The sequence below is a fragment of the Phyllobates terribilis genome, unplaced genomic scaffold (genome assembly GCF_046119375.1).
Source record: "Phyllobates terribilis strain yellow unplaced genomic scaffold, ASM4611937v1 Scaffold_9__5_contigs__length_417890890, whole genome shotgun sequence".
Lineage (NCBI taxonomy): Eukaryota > Metazoa > Chordata > Amphibia > Anura > Dendrobatidae > Phyllobates > Phyllobates terribilis.
Genome location: NW_027362769.1, coordinates 142,235,645 through 142,257,335, shown reverse-complemented (window position 1 = coordinate 142,257,335; position 21,691 = coordinate 142,235,645). Strand labels below are relative to the sequence as shown.

The following is a 21,691-nucleotide window of genomic DNA, read 5'->3' as shown; positions in this document are numbered from 1 at the left end:
GTATCTTTTTCTCTACATTTATCATTCCTCTCTTCACCTGACGCAGCTGCTCCCTTCTCCCCTCTCCCAGGGACTTTTGCTGTGACTGATGACTGGTACAGGGAAAATTGATCTCCTGTTTCTACATAGAGGTTAGAAGTATTCAGCTAGTCAGTTTTTAATCACATGATGTCATAGACCTAATGGAAAAGTGAAGAATTAGCTGGGTTGAAAGGCAAAATGAGCAATTGTAAGTACACAGTGCTGTATAATATGATGATTGCAATATATTAAGAGGATAAAAATTTTGATGGTGGGAGGCTTCTGTAATAGAAGAGACTGGAGTTGATGTTTATGGAAATCTTTTACGCCTCTCTACTAATGTTCTGTAATGGAAGTTCCCACTACACAACTCGATTTACGAAAAGCTAAAGAATTATATAAATAAAATAAACTGCTTCTTTTCAGAAACTGCGCCACTCATGTACATGGGTTGTGATCGGTATTGCAGGTTATGGATTCCAGATGTAATCTATGGGCAAAAGTGGAGCCATATCTCGGAAAACGAAACATTTTTGGCACTACTTATTTCCAGAAGGATTGGAAAAATCCAACCAGCCAACTGAAGAGGTTGACTCATGAAGAGACAATGCTTCGGACCCCCCTTTATGAGCCAGAAAGAAGCCCCTGTTCTGGCAGTCTTGAGCAATTCATGTATTAAGACAACGGCCATCCATCTCATTGACCACCCTATAATCCTACATTCATCCCGCAGTAGCCTGGTTAGCCACGTGTTTTCAAGGGGCGCCTAGAGCTAATTCCTGGCCAGTAGAAAAGCTCCAGGGGCTTCATCTTGAAAGGCATGGTCTCTGAGGACATTGGGCTGCCTGAAAACCCCAGTACACACTAGATTTTAGCAGGTGATGTAATGCCTATATAGGATGCTTTATAAGAATGAGAAAAAAGTCAGACGACTAATGGACCCAACTGGACTATGGCCAGCAATAACCCTCATCCTGATGCAACGTCCTTCTTACATCACCCATGATGATGTTTTGTTCCTCCAGTAACCGTGACCCCTTTTTATTTATTTTTTTCATTTACTTTGTTTGCCTTATTTATCGTCCCATTGGAAATGATGGTTTTCGGTGAGCTTTAGAAGACCAGCAGACCCTATATCTGACAGTTTACGCCATGTTAGCAGATTGGTGGGACTCCTCTTTTGGTGTCTACAACTTTTATATCTCCTCTGCAGCCTATAAGGACACTTTTTTTCTAGGCGGAGTTCACACCTAGATGTAGAATTCGGTCTTCCTCTTCAGTATAGGAAACAAAAAAGATGAAATACACGCTAGAATTGTATCTTCCACTTGACCGATGTGGACGGTTCCTGAAGTGCCTAATTGTGTATAATAAAGCCCATTGAGTTTCCGTTATGGTGTGCATCGTTTTACCGGAAAGAATAGAGCAGCAGGTATTTTATTTTCCAGTGAAAATAGCAATGGGTAAAATGCAGATGTGAACATAACCTATATGTGCTCAAGGAAGAATAATAACTTGTTGACATCCTGGTTTTCTTTCAATGCATACATCGGGGAAGAGTACAAGCAGTATCAGTCATCCATAGACTATAAGAGCTTTTCAACAGCCTTTCATGATGTATCCATTATACAGACGCCATTATAGCTGATGTGAGATGGATGGCGCTGTTAGTTGTCTATCGCCCATTGGCTATAAAGGCGTCTGAATAATGGATACATCATAAACTATCATAAAACTCATGACGTATCTGTTAATGAGTTGCCTGTGACAGATTACGCTGGACGGTATAGAATAGTCTCCTACGCTTTTCCCATACTTTTTGTCTCTTGTGGTATATGATCTATCAGTCAAGTGGAGGTCAAAAAGAACCCTCTTTTGCCCTCAGTCTTACAATGGAGCGCCACGGACAGGTTTCGCTTGTACATCAGGGATCTTCAGGAGAAGGATTCCTAGACGGATGGATAATAGGCAATGGCACCTTTTCCTCATCTGTTGAGAATTGAGATGGGACAAGCTTAATCTTTAGGAACCCATTCTTCTCTCGATAGCCGTCTATAAACATACACTGGAAAGAGCTGGATTGTAGCCCTCTTTTTAGCGTGGGACTCCAATAAAAATTAATTTCTTAAGAAAATGATTCTCCTTCCTCCGTCCACTTATCGGCGGAGAAGTCAGCCTGGCTTCTAAGGTGTCATTTATGGGCAGAAGAAAAAAACCCAAATGTCAGCGTGTGAGTCTGGCAGACACTGACTTCTATTGTGTCCTGATTTAATGTGTAATCTCGGGGAGGAAGTCACTCAGAGACTGGAATTTTTATAGATGGATCAGTATCTTTTATTCCTTTGCAGCCGGAGACATTTTATACGAGGGAGGGGGAGAGGGGTTATTTTTCCCACAAGAGCCTCATTTCTGTCACTCAGTGTTTTAAGGTTTGAGCATTGTTTCGTGGCCGAGCGCAGCTGCAGTGCAAATAAGAGGCTTTCATCTGCCAATATAGAGAGTATCGGCACTCTACGATGTGCAAAGAGCCCATTGCCTTTAAAATTGAGACACTCTGAAGAAACCATAGGCTAAAGTATATAGACTGTATATATATTGTAGGCTCCAAATCTAAAATGCAACCTGGAGTGAAAAAAATTTGCAGTGGAAATGGACCTCCTTATGGGCTGGGATCAGACAGCCGTATTGAAAAAGAATGGGTTAATCATATCTGCAAATTGTTGACATCGCTGGCTCCGTGCACTGCAGACGGGTGCCGGAGCGGTCTTCCATTGCATGCACTACTCTGTCCGTTCTGCTGTGATTTTTTTGTTTTGCTGCTGTGCACTAACCCACTGGGTATAAAGGGTCAGAGTGTGGTCCATGGGACACACAGACCAAATATACTCTTGTCTGCACAAGACTTTATCATGAGGATTTGCACAAGAACATGTAACTTGCAGATTTTGCTGTGGAATCGCTGTAAATCTTGTCCAAGATTGGAGACACATTAACTTTGACATAGGGTCATGGGTCAAGCCTTATCCCAGTTTCAGAAAAGCACTTCAAAGATCTAATCCAGGGCTTATCGTCAGGTTGGGTACTCCGTATCGGATCGACACTCGGCACCGAACCAATCTGCTGAAAGCAGGTTCCCCAACAGCCGGAAGTAAATATTGTATGGAGCTAGAACACCCGAGTGCCATACACAGTGTAGAGGCTCCAGCTTCACTTTAGTGGAAGCTAAACGCGGCACCCAAGTGCTGGACCCCTACCAATCTGATATTGATCCCAAAGACAAACCCTTTAAATCTTTATATTAGGAAACTATTGTAAAAACCTGGCTCCGGTATAAAGTAGAGATGATGCTCAGGTTAACAAAGCTGATTCCAACTCCCGTGTATGTAAGGCATTTAGGGAAATGGTTGCACATTGCTGTAATTGTGTTATCCTACTAATTTTTCCTCGATGCTATGCTCACGTGGAGCCGATACTTGGCAGTTTGACTATTCATTAAGACTTTTTTTCTTTTTTTTCTTATTTCAGCTCTACAGAGAAGTCATTTCCTTGGAGATCAGCAGGTATAGAAACGCTAATCCCGTAATGTCTGAAAGTTCTTTGCTTCCTTTTATGATACAGAACTTATTGCATAAAGGGCTAGTAATTATACAGTCTGTATAACGTGGGGGTGTCCTGCACTTCTATGTACGTCTGCTGGTGATTTTAATGGAGCCTCTTGGATTGATTTGATCTCATAATTAGTCACCGAATGTCAAGGCACCAGAATAAGTTGAACCTAATTTCCAAAAATATCGTTTCATTTTAATTTTACTGAGGTGTGTCTGTCTACAGTGTTAGGGCACAGTCAGACGGCCGTATAAATCGGTCCGAGATCGGAACGCAGTGCACAGACTGGACGGCGGCTCTCCAGGCCCGAGCGTGAGAGCTTCATGTATTTCTATACAGCTGTCAGGCTCAGGTCCTCAGAGCCGCCGGCCAGTCCGAGCACTGCGTTCCGATCTCGGACCGATTTATACGGCCGTCTGACTGTGCCCCAAGACGGAATTGTTGGAGATACGTGACCCACCAATGCAACAGGTCCTAAACGACCCAGGTCTTGTTGCCAATAGCGTGCAATCACAAATCAGCCTTCATTCCTTCAAGGGATTTTCCCAAGATGAAAAATGATCTACGGACCTAAATTACTTATTGCTTTGACCCTCAGTCATCACTGTAATGGGCCTCTGCAGAGGCAGAATAGTCAGTCCGAAATTGGACATATTTATCTCCCCCTGACAAACGAGAGGACCCCATACACATTAGACTGTCATTCGAGTCTGCCAGTATTAGCAGGTTTGACCAACGTTGGTCTAATGCATATGGGGGCGTTAAGTTAAGACTCTTTCCAAAGGAGAAAAATCCCTCTTAAAGCTGCGCTGGAAAAAATTTAACTCGTGATTTGATCTTTTGCATTTGGCAATAAAGACTGCTTTGTTGGCTCTTTAAGAATGGACCTTAAAGGGAATCGCTCTTCGCTGGTTGTTCCATATTGTCTATGAATACTATACAGATTCAGAGAATATCAGCATTACGGTAATGTCCGGATTTCATCACTTCCTCTGTGCAGATATCTGTACTTTCTCGTGGAAGTGATACTGAAAAGTTATATTTATGGAACTTTTGCCCCAGAGATGGGGGCCTTTTTTATTTAGTAACAAATCCTTTTTTAAAGAGGCTTTCCACTTTCAAAATTCCCTTCTTGTTAGCAAGTTCCCTTAACCATAAACTCAAAAAAAAAAAAAAAGTTGGGACCCCCAGAAGTAGCTCTGCAGTGAATCTGTCACCATAGTGGATCTGTCAGCATACATTAATAAAAAGATCTATTAGACTTGATGAAGCTGGTGCATTTACTTTGAAAATCCATATCAGAATGGCTGTATAATCCGAATATTGCAATGTGCTTTTTATGAGTCCAGCTATAGAATGAGAAAGCTCATGAGTCCCAAGTTTTAGGCTCCACCCTCCCAGCCTGATTGACAGCTGCTGCTTGTATCGAGCAGTGTGAGATCTCATCAGGGAGAAGGGGCTCTGAGGAGCCGTTAATAAGGCTGGGGGGGTGAAGATCTCTCCACTGTCCCATTCTGACAGCTGCAACTTTTACTGAGCAGTGTGAGATCTCAACAGGGAGGAAGAACACTAAGGAGTCTTTGATAAGGCTGGGGAGGTGAAGATCTCACCACCTTCCCATTCTGACTGACAGCTGCAGCTTTTGCTGAGCAGTGTGAGATCTCAACAGGGAGAAGGAGGACTAAGGAACCATTAATAAGGCTAGGGGGTGAAGATGTCTCTGCCCTCCCAGTCTGCCAGCTGCAGCTTTTACTGAGCAGTGTGAGATCTCAGTAGGGAGGGGAGACACTGAGAAGTCTTCAGAAGGAATGGAGATTTTCATAAAGAATTATGCTGCCATTCTGAGATTACCAAAATAAGTTCATTAGCCTCATCAAATATAAGAGAAATAAATATTCACTAATTGTTTTGTGAAATGTGATGACTGATTGTAACGGGTCTGGGAGGCGGAACCTCTGAGCTACTATACAAGGGGGCGGTCCTTGTAAGGGAGCAGGTGGCGACCAGGCAGGCAGTCACAGCAGGTGACCGGGACAGTCTCTAGAAGAACGGGCAGGAGGTCACGGCAAGTGACCGGGGCAGTCTCTGGATGAACGGGCAGATGGTCACGGCAAGTGACCGGGGCAGTCTCTGGGTGAACGGGCAGATGGTCACGGCAAGTGACCGGGGCAGTCTCTGGGTGAACGGGCAGATGGTCACGGCAAGTGACCGGGGCAGTCTCTGGGTGAACGGGCAGATGGTCACGGCAAGTGACCGGGGCAGTCTCTGGGTGAACGGGCAGATGGTCACAGCAAGTGACCGGGGCAGTCTCTGGGTAAAGGGTTGGTACGACCTGTGGCGGCTGATGGTAGACGTGAGCTCCCAGGTGAGCAGGCGAGAGTCTCTGGATAAACGGGTGGTCACAGCATGTGACGGCGGAGCCTCCAGGAAGACCAACAGACAGGCGGCAGATGAGCGCTCCCAGGTGAGCGGGCAGAAGTCTCTGGACAGGCGGGTGGTCACAGCACGTGACGGCAGAGCCTCCAGGTAGGCTAGCAGACTGGCAACAGATGAGCGCTCCCAGGTGAGCGGGCAGAAGTCTCTGGACAGGCGGGTGGTCACAGCACGTGACGGCAGAGCCTCCAGGTAGGCTAGCAGACAGGCAGCAGATGTGCGCTCCCAGGTGAGCGGGCAAGCTGGTCCATAGACAGACTGACAAGAGTTGGAAGGCAGACCGTCGGACCTCAGGCAAGCAGGCAGGTAGTTGATGTGCGCTCCCAGGTGAGCGGGCAAGCTGGTCCTTAGACAGACTGACAGGAGTAGTAAGGCAGACCGTCGGACCTCAGGCTAGCAGGCAGGTAGCAGAATATCAGGCAGGAATAAGACAGCAAGCTGGCAGGAATCTGGCAGGTATCTGGCAGGTAACTGGCAACGGGACCTGAAGGCTGAAGCAGAGTAGTGAACAGTGCAACAACATTGCTCGGGCACCTCCATTTTGGAGGAGGTGCCTTATATATGGTGAAGTCCTCCGGCCATTGGCCGGGGACTCCTTAGGACGGCGCGCGCGGCCCCTTTAAGAGGGAGGGAGAGCGCGCGCGCCCTAAGCACAGTAGCCGGGAAGGAGCGCGCGCTGCCAGCAGAGCGGGAGGAGGACGCCGGGCACGGAGCAGAGAGGTGAGGTGAACAGCGTCCCTGCCTAGCAGAGGGCAGGGACGCCGGCGCTACAGTACCCCCCCCTTTAGGCCCCCCCTTTTTTAGGCCAGACAGAAATTTAGCAAGGATGAGAGGGGCATGGATGTTCTCCCGGGGCTCCCACGTTCTCTCCTCAGGACCAAACCCCTTCCAATCTACTAGAAAAAAGGTCTTTCCTCTTACCCTTTTGGTGGCAAGAATGTTCTCTACCTCAAACTCGTCCTCAGCAGAAACCGGAGCAGGAGGCGTACCTGTAGACTTGGAAAAAGAGTTAAGTACCACAGGTTTGAGGAGAGATACATGGAAGGAGTTAGGGATCCGTAAGTTGGCCGGGAGTTTCAATTTATAGGCCACCGGGTTGATCTGACTGATGACCTCCAGAGGACCGATGAACCGAGGCCCTAACTTGTAAGAAGGTATCTTGAGTCGGACATATTTAGATGAGAGCCAGACTTTATCTCCAGGACGAAATTGTGGAGGATCCAGGCGTTTTTTGTCAGCGTGTCTTTTCATCCGTTCGGACGACTGAAGGAGTGCGGATCGGGTACTCTCCCAAATGGAGGAAAATTTGCTAACGAGAGATTCCGCAGCCGGGTTGTCCACAGAGGTGGAGACAGGAAAAGGAATCCGAGGATGCTGACCGAAGACTACAAAAACGGGGATTTGGAGGAGGATTCGCTCTCGTGATTGTTATAAGAGAACTCGGCCCATGGTAGGAGATCCACCCAGTCTGAATGATGGGCATTAACGAAGTGCCGGAGGTAACTGGTCAGGTTCTGATTGATCCGCTCCACTTGACCATTGGACTGTGGGTGGTAAGCGAAAGAGAAGTCCAGGGTGACGTCTAGCAGTTTACAAGTGGCTCTCCAGAAGCGTGAGGTGAACTGTACCCCACGATCCGACACGATGTGGAGGGGCAGGCCATGAAGACGAAAGATGTGGCGAATAAAGTCTTTAGCTAGCTCGGGTGCAGACGGGAGGCCTGGCAGGGGAACGAAATGAGCCATCTTGGAGAAGCGATCAGCGACCACCCAAATGACCGTACAACCGGCAGAGACTGGGAGGTCAGTTATAAAGTCCATTGCTATATGCTGCCAGGGGGCAGCAGGTACAGAAAGCGGAAGGAGGCGACCGGCTGGCAGATGTCTCGGAACCTTGTTGCGGGCGCAGGACACACAGGCAGAAACAAAGTCTATTACGTCCTTGTGCAGGGTAGGCCACCAGTAGTGCCGGGTAATAAGCTGGAGGGTCTTTTTCTGACCGGCATGGCCAGCCAGTTTAGACGAGTGACCCCAGTGAAGGATCTTCTCACGATCAGGTACGGATACGAACGTCTTTCCGGGAGGGAGACAATTTAGACTCACGGGAGCCACCTGCATTACTCTGGCGGGATCGATGATGTGTTTCGGATCTTCCTCGAGATCAGACACCAGAAAGGATCGAGACAAGGCGTCCGCCTTGACGGTTTTGTCAGCCGGGCGAAAATGAAGAACAAAATCAAAGCGAGCAAAAAAACAAGGACCACCGGGCTTGGCGCGGGTTAAGTCTCTGGGCATGCTGGAGGTAAGCCAAGTTCTTGTGGTCAGTGTAAATTATTACCGGGTGAAGAGCCCCCTCGAGCAGGTAACGCCACTCCTCCAATGCCAGTTTGATGGCCAATAACTCTCGGTCTCCTATGGAATAATTGCGCTCTGAGGAGGAGAAGAGTTTAGAGAAGAAGCCGCAAGTTACCATCCTCCCGGAAGATGATTTTTGAGTAAGTACCGCTCCGGCTCCAGAGGAGGAGGCGTCAACTTCCAGGAAGAACTGCTTGTTGCCGTCCGGGCGATGCAGCACCGGGGCGGAAGAGAAGGCCTGTTTTAAGGAAAGAAAGGCCTCCTCTGCTTCGGGCGGCCACTCTTTGGGATTAGTACCCTTACGGGTGAGCGCGGAAATTGGGGCAGTCCGGGAAGAGAAGTGTGGTATGAAGAGGCAGTAGTAGTTGGCGAAGCCCAGGAACCGCTGAATGGCCTTCAACCCCTCCGGTCGAGGCCATTTCTCGATGGCAGACAGTTTCTCTGGATCCATTCGTAGGCCGGTCTGAGAAATAATGTAGCCCAAAAACGGAAGCGAGGTCTGCTCAAAGAGGCACTTCTCGTATTTAGCGAAGAGGTGATTCTGCCTGAGCCTGAGCAGGACCTGACGAACGTCCCTCCGGTGAGTCTGGAGATCCGGAGAGAAGACCAAGATGTCGTCCAGGTACACCACTACGCAGGAGTAGAGAAGGTCCCGGAAGATGTCATTGACCAACTCTTGAAAGACGGCAGGAGCGTTACAGAGACCAAAGGGCATTACCAGATATTCATAGTGGCCGTCCCGGGTGTTGAATGCCGTCTTCCATTCATCCCCCTGACGGATACGAACCAGGTTGTACGCCCCACGGAGGTCCAGTTTGGTGAAGATTCTAGCCCCCCTCAGACGATCAAATAACTCCGGAATGAGCGGAAGGGGGTACTTATTCTTCACCGTGATCTGGTTAAGGCCTCTATAGTCTATACAGGGACGGAGAGAGCCGTCCTTCTTTTTGACGAAAAAGAAGCCTGCTCCCGCCGGGGAGGTAGATTTCCGGATGAATCCCCTGGCCAGATTCTCCTCAATATATTCGGACATCGACCGGGTCTCAGCAGCGGATAATGGATAAATACGCCCACGGGGAGGAGTAGTACCGGGTAACAGGTCGATAGGGCAGTCGTATGGTCTATGAGGGGGTAGTGTCTCTGCCTCCTTTTTATTAAAGACATCAGCATAAGACCAATAGGGAATCGGAAGTCCAGGTAGATTAGCTGGGGTAGGAGAAGGACGGACGGGATGGACGGGAACCAGGCAGGTCTTATGGCAGTCCTGTCCCCAGCGAAGGACCTCTCCGGTCTGCCAGTCAAGCATGGGTGCATGTCTCTGGAGCCAAGGTAGACCTAGCAAGAGGGCGTGAGAGAGTCCAGGCAGAACAAGAAAGGAGATACTCTCAGAATGCAGCATTCCCACCTGCAGAGTAATGGATTCGGTGATGAGTTGGATGGGGCGTGGTAAGAGACCCCCATCCACGGCAGCAACAGACAAGGGTACAGCCAGAGGTTTGGTGGGGATGCGGTATTTCTCTACCAGGGACTGTGAAATAAGATTCCCGGCTGCTCCAGAGTCAAGTTGGGCTAGTTCGAAATAACGGTTCTCCCCGCAGACGATTGAGACTGACAGCAGCAGAGATGGAGAGGATTTATTCTTGTCTAGGTCGACCTCTCTGAGCGAACCTAGACACAGGCGTTTCCCGACCTCTCCGGGCAGGCACGGATCCGGTGCTCCTTACTGCCACAGTAGAAGCAGCTCCCCTCGGCACGGCGTAAGTCCTGACGGGTTTTGACCATCTTGGTCTGGTCGACCTGCATAGGCACAGGAGAGTGTACCTGGGGAGAGACGGAGGGAGTGACGGGTTTCTGAAAAGTAGGAGCTAGACGTGGAAACCTCCTCTCACGGGTGACCTCTTTGGCACGCTCCTGGAACCGTAGGTCAATCCGGGTGGCAAGAGTTATTAGGTCATCGAGAGTGGTAGGAATGTCCCGACCGGCAAGTTCATCTTTAATACGGCCGGACAGACCCTCCCAGAAGACGGATACCAGAGCGTCGTTATCCCAGGCCAGCTCCGAGGCAAGGGTACGGAACCGTATGGCATATTGGCCCACGGTGAGACTTCCCTGACGGAGGCGTAGCAGAGATGATGCGGATGAGGTCTTCCGTCCGGGTTCGTCGAAGACTTTCCGGAAAGCCGTGAGAAAGGCAGGCAAGTCGGACACCAGGGGGTCTCCTCTCTCCCATAGAGGATTTAGCCAGGCCAGGGCCTCCCCGGTGAGATGGGACATGATGCAGGCAATTTTGGCCCGGTCGGAGTTAAACTGGTGGGACAATAGTTCAAAGTGCAGGGTGCACTGATTTATGAAGCCCCGAGCCTGGGCGGAGTCGCCTCCGAAGCGAGGAGGTGCAGAAAGCCGGGGTCCGGGGTAGGATACCATGGTATTAGTGTGCAGCGGAGCTGCCGGATTGCGAGTCATGGCACTGGCGGAGGTTGCTGGTGGAGCAGTCAGAGTGTCCAGGCGAGAATTGACATTCCGCAGGTGACCCAGGATGGACTCCTGTTGGGACCTTTGACGGGACAGTTCATGACACAGGTCCGAGAGCGAGGGAGCTTGGGTGCCACCGGGTTCCATGGCCCGAGCAAACTGTAACGGGTCTGGGAGGCGGAACCTCTGAGCTACTATACAAGGGGGCGGTCCTTGTAAGGGAGCAGGTGGCGACCAGGCAGGCAGTCACAGCAGGTGACCGGGACAGTCTCTAGAAGAACGGGCAGGAGGTCACGGCAAGTGACCGGGGCAGTCTCTGGATGAACGGGCAGATGGTCACGGCAAGTGACCGGGGCAGTCTCTGGGTGAACGGGCAGATGGTCACGGCAAGTGACCGGGGCAGTCTCTGGGTGAACGGGCAGATGGTCACGGCAAGTGACCGGGGCAGTCTCTGGGTGAACGGGCAGATGGTCACGGCAAGTGACCGGGGCAGTCTCTGGGTGAACGGGCAGATGGTCACAGCAAGTGACCGGGGCAGTCTCTGGGTAAAGGGTTGGTACGACCTGTGGCGGCTGATGGTAGATGTGAGCTCCCAGGTGAGCAGGCGAGAGTCTCTGGATAAACGGGTGGTCACAGCATGTGACGGCGGAGCCTCCAGGAAGACCAACAGACAGGCGGCAGATGAGCGCTCCCAGGTGAGCGGGCAGAAGTCTCTGGACAGGCGGGTGGTCACAGCACGTGACGGCAGAGCCTCCAGGTAGGCTAGCAGACAGGCAGCAGATGTGCGCTCCCAGGTGAGCGGGCAAGCTGGTCCATAGACAGACTGACAGGAGTAGTAAGACAGACCGTCGGACCTCAGGCTAGCAGGCAGGTAGCAGAATATCAGGCAGGAATAAGACAGCAAGCTGGCAGGTATCTGGCAGGTAACTGGCAACGGGACCTGAGGGCTGAAGCAGAGTAGTGAACAGTGCAACAACATTGCTCGGGCACCTCCATTTTGGAGGAGGTGCCTTATATATGGTGAAGTCCTCCGGCCATTGGCCGGGGACTCCTTAGGACAGCGCGCGCGGCCCCTTTAAGAGGGAGGGAGAGCGCGCGCCCTAAGCACAGTGGCCGGGAAGGAGCGCGCGCTGCCAGCAGAGCGGGAGGAGGACGCCGGGCACGGAGCAGAGAGGTGAGGGGAACAGCGTCCCTGCCTAGCAGAGGGCAGGGACGCCGGCGCTACACTGATCTTCTTTAATCCATGAAGAGAGGGGGACAGTGTATGTTGAATTTTTTTGCAGCGCCACCAAATGAAACCTTTAAAATTACACAGTGACCATGGATAATTCCACCCGTGTAGTTGATGGTAATCTACTTGGCTTTAGTAGGTTTAGTTTGGAAATAGATGTCATGACCCAGTATAAAAGTAGCCTGATTAAAGTTCTTCTTGCTACTGATACCCCAGCAATCTGCATCTATGGGAGCTCCTGGCAGCAAGGATTCAATTTCCCTGCAGCGCCACAACAGTGGAAAGAAAGAGGTCTTCTCAGCTTGTGAAAAAAATCATTTCACCCAACAATCAAGCTTTTTGCTTATTCATCAGGTGTTAAAAGCTTAAGACAAACCGATTATTGGAACCAAGCGTTCCTGTGAGCGCTCAATCCTAATATTCTGACAGTATAAGCATACCCTAAGTTCTCCCACTTTAGCGGCCCCCAAGGATGTCGTAGCGTTACTTAGTGCTAAGGTTAGAACCCCATCACATAGACAGAAGCAGTATCAATAAGTCATATATTTGATAAGCTTTTCCCTTTGCATTATTCAGTGCGACTCCGTCCATCTGTCAGATTTGACAGCGGCTCGTGACCTACAGAAGGTTGGGGACCTTTGTCATCGACCACATGTCCAATATCTGATATTGTAGAATATTTTTCTCATAGGGGTCTAATTTTGGCTAATCAAACAGTTTGATTCCTCTTAATCACAAAATATTGTATTAGTGGCACATCATTCTGGAAATTTTAATTAAGGGATTTATTTACCATTAAAGTTGGATAATAATTTTAAAAAGAATATGGCATCAGAAAATTACCTATTGTTTAAATATTGCTATGTTCACACCGGGGCCACTAGTCCTTATACCAAACTCGTACTTCTGTTGTATAGTACAAATAACTTTTAAGTAGTCTCATTATGACAGACAGGATCAAATTAAAAGGTAACACCTCTATATACATATATATATATGGTACAGGATCTACCATGCAGAATAGGTGATGCCTCAGCTCACCTCCTCCTCCTCCTGTACAATGACTGATAACACCTCTATATACAGTAGATAACACCGTATCCATCATTCACAATAGGTGATATCACAGCTCACCTCCTCCTCCTCCTGTACAATGACGGATAACACCTATATATACAGTAGATAATACAGGATCCACCATTCTCAATAGGTGATGTCACAGCTCACCTCCTCCCCATCCTGTACAATGACTGATGGCACTTCTGTATACAGTAGATAACACAGGATCCACCATTCCCAGTAGATGGTGTCACAGTTCACCTTCTCCCCCTCCCTTCATAATGATGTTTGCCCAGATTATAGCACACTCATTAAATACTTAAATATAATTCAGTAGAATCTTGAGTCAGTCTATTTCTGTCAATGTCCATGTGTCCAACAAGAAGTAAAATTATAATATTTGACCTAGTGGCCAGTGTGACAATTACAAGGCTTTTTGTTTTGTTTTATGTCTTGTATTTTTTTTTTATAGATTTTATATAATAAAAATGCTTATATAAAATCTTGATTAAAACAGTAGGTCATGTTCAAATTCAACATTCCCTTTTTAAAATGGAAAAATACTTTTTTGGGATCTTGGACCCAATCATGAATCATTAGTCATTTTACTGGTGCCATAAATGGGGTGTAATAAAAGGTACGGGGTGGACTGGTTTGCTAAGTTTCAGTGACACTGAGGCTTTTTGTCCATAGATTGCCCTATCGCCAGGCCTCTCCTCCCACCGTGCTGCATAAGTGGAGTTACATTATAAATAGTCATCCGTCTTAGCCGGTGCCTTGTAAAAGGCCGGCACGTCAGCCGCCAGCAGCTTATATAGTGGTGAGATTGACGTACCAGCTTGATCTCTCTGTATGCGGCAGCGACAGTGTCTACCGCTGAGTCGCTGAGTTCTTTTTAACTGTCGAAATTCAAAATATTTATTTTCTTTAGAAGAATGAAAGCTTTTTTTTATTTTTTTTACACCTTTAAGAATTTAAAAAAAAAAAAAAAAGTATTGACGTTTCAGGGATTTTTTAATTCTAATGTGAAACATTTACCAGGGGTCATTTATAAATATCATCAGTTTTTGTTTTATCTCCTTTTTTTCATCTACAAGTGTTGATGTGCAGTGTGATTTTTACAGTTTACTCTTTTAACTGCTTTAAAGAATATTATTAGGGGACATCTGACTAAGGTTTCTGGCCCAAAAATTAACACCACAAACGTTCACATTAATGTTTCAATAGATATATACAGTGAGAAAAAGAAGTACCGTATTTGATACACTGCCGATTTTGCAAGTTTTCCCACCTACAAAGAATGGAGAGGTCTGTAATTTTTATCGTAGGTACACTTCACCTGTGAGGGACAGAATCTAAAACAAAAATCCCAAAAATCACATGGTTTGATTTTTACATAATTAAATTGCATTTTATTGCATGAAATAAGTACTTGATCACCTACCAACCAGCAAGAATTCTGGCTCTCACAGACCTGTTAGTTTTTCTTATAAAAGCCCTCCTACTCTGCACTCATTACCTGTATTAATTGCACCTGTTTGAACTCGTTACCTCTGTAAAAGACACTTGTCCACACATTCAATCACACTCCTTCCTCTCCACCATGGCCCAGACCAAAGAGCAGTCTAAGGACACCAGGGACAAAATTGTAGACCTGCACCAGGCTGGGATGGGCACAGGACAATCGCCAAGCAGCTTGGTGAGAAGGCAACAACTGTTGGCACAAATATTAGAAAATGTAAGAAACACAAGATGACTGTCAATCTTCCTCAGTCTGGGGCTGCATGTAAGATGTTGTCTCGTGGGGTAAGTATGATTCCGAGAAAGGTCAGGAATCAGCCCAGAACTACACGGGCTGACCGTGTCAATGACCTGAAGAGAGCTAGGACCACTGTCTCAAACTTTACTGTTAGTAACACACTACGCTGTCATGGAGTAAAATCCAGCATGGCACACACAGTCCCCTTACTCACTCCAGAACATGTCCAGGCCCATTTGAAGTTTGCCAATGACCATCTTAATGATCCAGAGGAGGCATGGGAGAAAGTCATGTGGTCAGATGAGACCAAAATAGATTTTTTGTATCAACTCCACTCACTGTGTTTGGAGGAAAAAGAAGGATGAGTACAACCCCAAGAGCAACGTCCCAACCGTGAAGCATGGTGGTAGAAACCTCGTACTTTTTGGGTGCTTTTCTGCAAAGGGGACAGGACGACTGCACTGTATTGAAGGGAGGATGGATGGGGTCATGTATCGCGAGATTTTGGCCAACAACCTCCTTCCCTCAGTAAGAGCATTGAAGATGGGTCGTGGCTGGGTCTTCCAGCATCACAATGACCCGAAACACACAGCCAGGATAACTAAGGAGTGGCTCTTTAAGAAACATTTCAAGGTCCCTGGAGTGGCCAAGCCAGTCTCCAGATCTCAACCCAATAGAAAATCTTTGGAGGGAGCTGAAATTCAATGTTGCCCAGCGACAGCCCCGAAACCTGAAAGATCTGGAGAAGTAGTGGGCCAAAATCCCTGCTGCAGTGTGTGCAAACCTGGTCAAGAACCACAGGAAACGTCTGACCTCTGTAATTGCAAACAAAGGTTTCTGTACCAAATATTAAGTTCTATTGTATCAAATACTTATTTCATTCAATAAAATACAAATTAATTATATAAAAATCATACAATGTGATTTTCTGGATTTTTTTATTTTAAGATTCTGTCTCTCACAGTTGAAGTGTAAGTACAATAAAAATTACAGACCTCTCCATTCTTTGTAGGTAGGAAAACTTGCAAAATCGACAGTGTATCAAATACTTATTTTCCCCACTCTATCTATAGATATACAGAGATAGGTAGATATTAGTGTTGAGCGAGTATGTTCTATTAACCGTTTCGCCGAGTATGCTCGGGCCGAGCTCCGAGTATTTATAGCTGCTCGGTGATATGGTTGAATCGCTCCCATGTGCATGATTTGCAACTGTTTGACAGCTTTATTACATGTGAGGAATGTCTATTTCTTACACATTCCTCACATGTAAAAAAGCTGTCAAACAGTTGCAAATCATGCACACGGGAGCGATTTAACCTAATCACCGAGCAGCTGTAAATACTCGGAGCTCGGCCCGAGCATACTTGGACAGAACATACTCGCTCAACCCTAGAATAGAGTATGTGAATACTATCTTTGTTGCCCATGGCATCCAATCAGAGCTCCCTTCCCCCTGCTATTGCTGAATCTCCTCTCACCTAGGATGATTGACAGCCCCTCAGTGTCCCTCTTCCCTGCTGATGTGATTTCACACTGCTCAGTACATGCTGCAGCTGTCGATGAGCCTGGTTAGGTGGAGATGAAATATACCTAAGCTTTGTGAGCTGGACCTGTAAAATTTTTAAATAGTATGTCATCAGAAAAAAGACATTGGGTACTTTTAAATAAAGTTTTTACGTTTAAATGCATTTTTGAGCTTTTGGGAACGTGTGCATGTGTAATATACATATATTGTATGTATGTGTAATATACATTATACTGTATGTATGTGTACAGTATATGTGTGTGTATATACAGTGAAGGAAATAAGTATTTGTTCCCTTGCTGTTTTTGTAAGTTTGCCCACTGAAAAAGACATGGGCAGTCTATAATTTTAAGGGTAGGTTAATTTTAACATTGAGAGATAGAATATCCAGAAAAAATCAAGAAAATCACATTGTATAAATTAGATAAATCTATTTCTATTTTGTAGTGAAAAATAAATATTTGATCCCCTACAAACCATTATGAGTTCTGGCTCCTACAGACCAGTTAAATGCTCCTAATCCATTCGTTACATGCATTGAAGACAGCTGTCTTACATAGTCACCTGTATAAAAGACTCCTGTCCACAGACTCAATTAATCTGTCAGACTCTAACCTCTACAACATGGGCAAGACCAAAGAGCTTTCTAAGGATGTCAGGGATAAGATCATAGACCTGCACAAAGCTGGAATGGGCTACAAAACTATAAGTAAGATGCTGGGTGTGAAGGAGACAACTGTTGGTGCAATAGTAAGAAAATTGAAAAAATACAAAATGACTGTCAATCGACATCGATCTGGGGCACCATGCAAAATCTCACGTCTTGGGGTATCCTTGATCATGAGGAAGGTGAGAGATCAGCCTAAAACTACACGGGGGGAACTTGTTAATGATCTCAAGACAGCTGGGACCACAGTCGCCAAGAAAACCATTGGTAACACATTACGTCTTTAAAGGTTTAAAATCCTGCAGTGCCTGCAGGGTCCCCCTGCTCAAGAAGGCACATGTGCAGGCCCGTCTGAAGTTTGCCAATGAACACCTGGATGATTCTGTGAGTTATTGGGAGAAGATCCTGTGGTCAGATGAGAGAAAAATTGAGGTCTTTGGCATTAACTCAACTCGCCGTGTTTGGAGGAAGAGAAATGCTGCCTATGACCCAAAGAACACCATCCCCACTGTCAAGCATAGAGGTGGAAACATTATGTTTTGGGGGTGTTTTTCTGCTAAGGGCGCAGGACTACACCGCATCAATGGGAGAATGGATGGAGCCATGTACCGTAAAATCCTGAGTGACAACCTCCTTCCCTCCGCCAGGACATTAAAAATGGGTCATGTCTGGGTCTTCCAGCAAGACAATGACCCAAAACATGCAGCCAAGGCAACAAAAGAGTGGCTCAAAAAGAAGCACAGTAAGGTCATGGAGTGTAATAGAAAACTTATGGAGGGAGTTGAAGCTCCGAGTTGCCAAGCGACAGTCTCAAAATCTTAATGATTTAGAGATGATCTGCGAGGAGGAGTGGACCAGAATTCCTCCTGACAAGTGCGCAAACCTCATCATCAACTACAAAAACATCTGACTGCTGTGCTGCCAACAAGGGTTTCGCCACCAAGTATTAAGTGTTGTTTGCCAGAGGGATCAAATACTTATTTCTCACTGCAAAATGCAAAAAAATGTATCTAATTTATACATTGTGATTTTCTTGATTTTTTTTTTTTTGGTGGGGGGGATATTTTATCTCTCGATGTTAAAATTAACCTACCCTTAAAATTCTAGACTGTTCATGTCTTTGTCAGTGGGCAAACTTACAAAAACAGCAAGGGATCAAATAAGTATTTCCTTCCCTGTATATAGAGAGAGAGATAGTTGTATATCTAGATTTAATCTATATATCTCATCACAATCTGTATTGAAAAAAAAAAATGGAAATTTTGCTATTTTCACACTGACCGTTTTAGACTCCTTCCATTTCTTTCAGGAAATCAATATGTACATTAGCCGCATTACACGGACTCAGACTCAATCTTGTGTATAGAAGTCCTCTTATTGTAGTCATAATGAGACTTATGAAAAGGCTTTTTTGTAAAAAACTGAAAATGAGTCCAAAACTAGCCCAATGAAAAAAAAATTCGTTCCCTTTTAATATCAGGATTTTTCAACCATTGTAATATGGATTTTCATAGTAAGTATACAAGCCTTATGATCTATTTAAATGGGTTGTCCACTACTTTTTAATATTTGGGCATTCTATTTTTATGTTGAAAATAAGTATCTTTGTAAATACCTTGCTTTGCAGTTACTGTCTGTGAGCGGCGCGATCGCTGGCCGCTCACAGGCATCACGTGACCCTCTGCTGATGTCACGTCAAGTAAGGCGTGACATCAGTGACGCGCTCCCCACGGTGGCTGCTGGGTTGTGGGCGGGGTTACCCTGCGCGTCACACCCAGCATCCACTGTGCGCTTTCCCAATGAATGGGGAGAGGCAGAGCGCGTGGTGGATGCCGGGTATGACGTGCGGGGTAAACCCGCCCACAACCCAGCATCCACCGTGGAACGCAGAAGAGAGAGACCCCCGGCTGCAGCCGGAACTTGACGTGACATCAGCGGATGTCAGAGCCGGCTGCAGCCGGGGGTCACGTGATGCCTGTGAGCGGCCAAGAATAGCGCCACTCACAGGCAGTATCTGCAACATAAGGTATTTACAAAGACACTTATTTTCAACTGATCTCCAACCTATATTCCACAGAGACCACAAACTGAAAGAAATATTCCCAGAACTACCACTTCTCTCCTACAAACAGCCCCCTAACCTAAGGAATCTGCTTGTCAGAAGTGTCCTCTCATCACCATCAGTGACGGGCACATTCCCATCTAAAAATCCAAAACTTGTACCCACATATTACCAATAAATACAGTCTGTATACCGAACACAAATCAGGACTACAAAATCATGGATGCCTTTTCATGTACATCCTCCAGTGTGGTGACATGATACAATGTACGAGGTGCCCAGAAGGAGTTTATATTGGAGAAACGAGGCAAAAACCGCAAACAAGAATGAATTTACACAGACGCACAATTAAGAATGAACTGGACACGCCTGTGGGAAAACATTTCTCTGGCTCGGTACACTGTATGAAAGATCTAAAAGTTTTAATACTAAAAGGTCACTTCAAGGGTGACCGAGAGAAAAATTTGCGAATTCAAATTGATAAGGATGTTCAATTCACTGACAACAGGACTAAATATAACACCTGGGTTTATGACTCACTACATGGACACAGTTCACACCTCCAGATAATTAAACATTCCCAAGGCCTCTCATTTTGCAACAAAAAAACTAATTTGATCTCCCTAACTTATCAGTAGGAGGCATCACAACTTACACCTCATGAACAAATGTCTTGTTGTAACATCTCTCAAATGCTGTGCCTTTTGTCTTATGAATTCATTTGTAATATTGCCTGAGGAAGGAGCCTCTCTGCTCTGAAAGCTTGTGTGTGTGTGTATATATGTATATATGTGTGTATGGATGTAATAATAATATTAGGAAATACCTCCAAGCAACTTTCCGCTCTACTCTCAAGATCACGTCACCACCTGTGCAGTGCACTCAACCCGATCCCGTCCCATCTCATTCCAAACTTCACCACAGTCTTTTCCCCCAACCCTAACCCTTCTCTTCAACCTATCACTAATAGCTGGTGTCTTTCCCTCATGCTTTAAACATGCTGCAATCACACACATCCTCAAAAAGCCCTCCCTTGACCCATCCTCTCCGGCTAGCTATTGCCCCATTTCACTATTTCCCTATGCCTCAAAACTACTGGAACAACACATCCATTCTGAACTGTCCCCCCACCTCTCCTCCTGCTCTCTCTTTGACCACTTACATCGACCGCACCATTCTACTGAAACTGCACTGACTAAAGTCACCACAGACCTACTAACCGCCAAATCCAAGTGACACTACTCTGTCCTCCTCCTCCTGGACCTGTCATCTATTTTTGACACAGTGGACCATTCCCTCTTACTACAGACTCTCTCATCTCTCGGCATCACAGGCCCCATCTTGGATCTCCTCATACCTAACAGACCGGACATTCAGTGTCTCCCACTCACACACCACCTCCTCATCTCTCCCCTATCTGTAGGTGTCCCCCAAGGTTCAGTCCTAGGACCCCTGCTCTTCCCCATCTACACCATAGGCCTGGGACAGCTCATAGAGTCCCATGGCTTTCATTATCACCTCTATGCTGATGACACACAGATCTACCTCTCTGGACCCGATATCACCTCCTTACTAACCAGAATCCCACAATGTCTGTCCGCGATTTCATCCTTCTTCTCTGTTAGATTTCTGAAACTTAACATGGACAAAACAGAATTCATCATCTTTCCACCTTCCAATTCAACCCCCACAACAGACCTATCAATTAAAGTAAATGGCTGCTTACTCTCCCCAGTCCCACAAGCTCGCTGCCTTGGGGTAACCCTTTAATCTATCTCTCCTTCAAACCACATATCCAAGCCCTTTCCACTTCCTTTCGGCTCCAACTCAAAAACACCTCCCGGATCCGCACATTCCTCAACAAAGACTCTGCAAAAACTCTAGTCCATGCCCTCATCATCTCCATCTCCCGCCTCGACTACTGCAATTTCCTGCTCTGTGGCCTCCCTTTTAACACTCTCGCATCCCTCCAATCTATCCTAAACTCTGCTGCTCGACTAATCCACCTGTCCCCCCGCTATTCCCCGGCCTCTCCTCTCTGTCAATCCCTTCACTGGCTCCCCATTACCCAGAGACTCCAGTTCAAAACCCTAACCATGGCATACAAAGCCATTCACAACCTGTTTCCTCCATATACCGTATTTTTCGGACCATAAGACGCACTTTTTTCCCCCCAAAATTGGGAAGGAAATGGGGGAGTGCATCTTATGGTCCGAATGTTATGGATACTTGCGGTGGTGGTGGAGCGAGGGTGGCAGCGGCGGTGAGGCAGAGCGGCTGGGGCCGGTGTCAGGCTGTCAGCTGCTTCGGGCGGTGAAGCAGAGCGGTCTGTGCGGCTTTCCAGTATGCCGGTGTCTTACTGAGCCGGCGCATTCGCAGACCGGTAGCTCCGGCGGCCATTTTACTGTAGATCACAGCTTTAGGAAGGTGGCCGCAGCCGCCGGAAGGCCGCTCAGGCCGCTCCGCTTCACCACCCGACGCTGCACACAGCCCAGCACA

At 46.9% G+C, this 21,691-nt stretch overlaps 1 protein-coding gene across 9 annotated transcripts in view; it reads left to right on the top strand.

The window, feature by feature from the left end:
* The window catches only part of PKP4 (plakophilin 4), a 276,139-nt gene that overhangs the window by 148,483 nt on the left and 105,965 nt on the right, over nt 1-21,691 (top strand). For 8 of the 9 annotated variants that reach the window (XM_073647131.1, XM_073647128.1, XM_073647130.1 and 5 more), the window contains one exon: nt 3,547-3,581. The exons of the other annotated variant lie outside the window; for it this stretch is intronic. In XM_073647131.1, the coding sequence (XP_073503232.1) occupies nt 3,547-3,581 (35 nt within the window). The remainder of the gene's footprint in view (nt 1-3,546; nt 3,582-21,691) is intronic. 9 annotated transcript variants of the gene reach the window in all.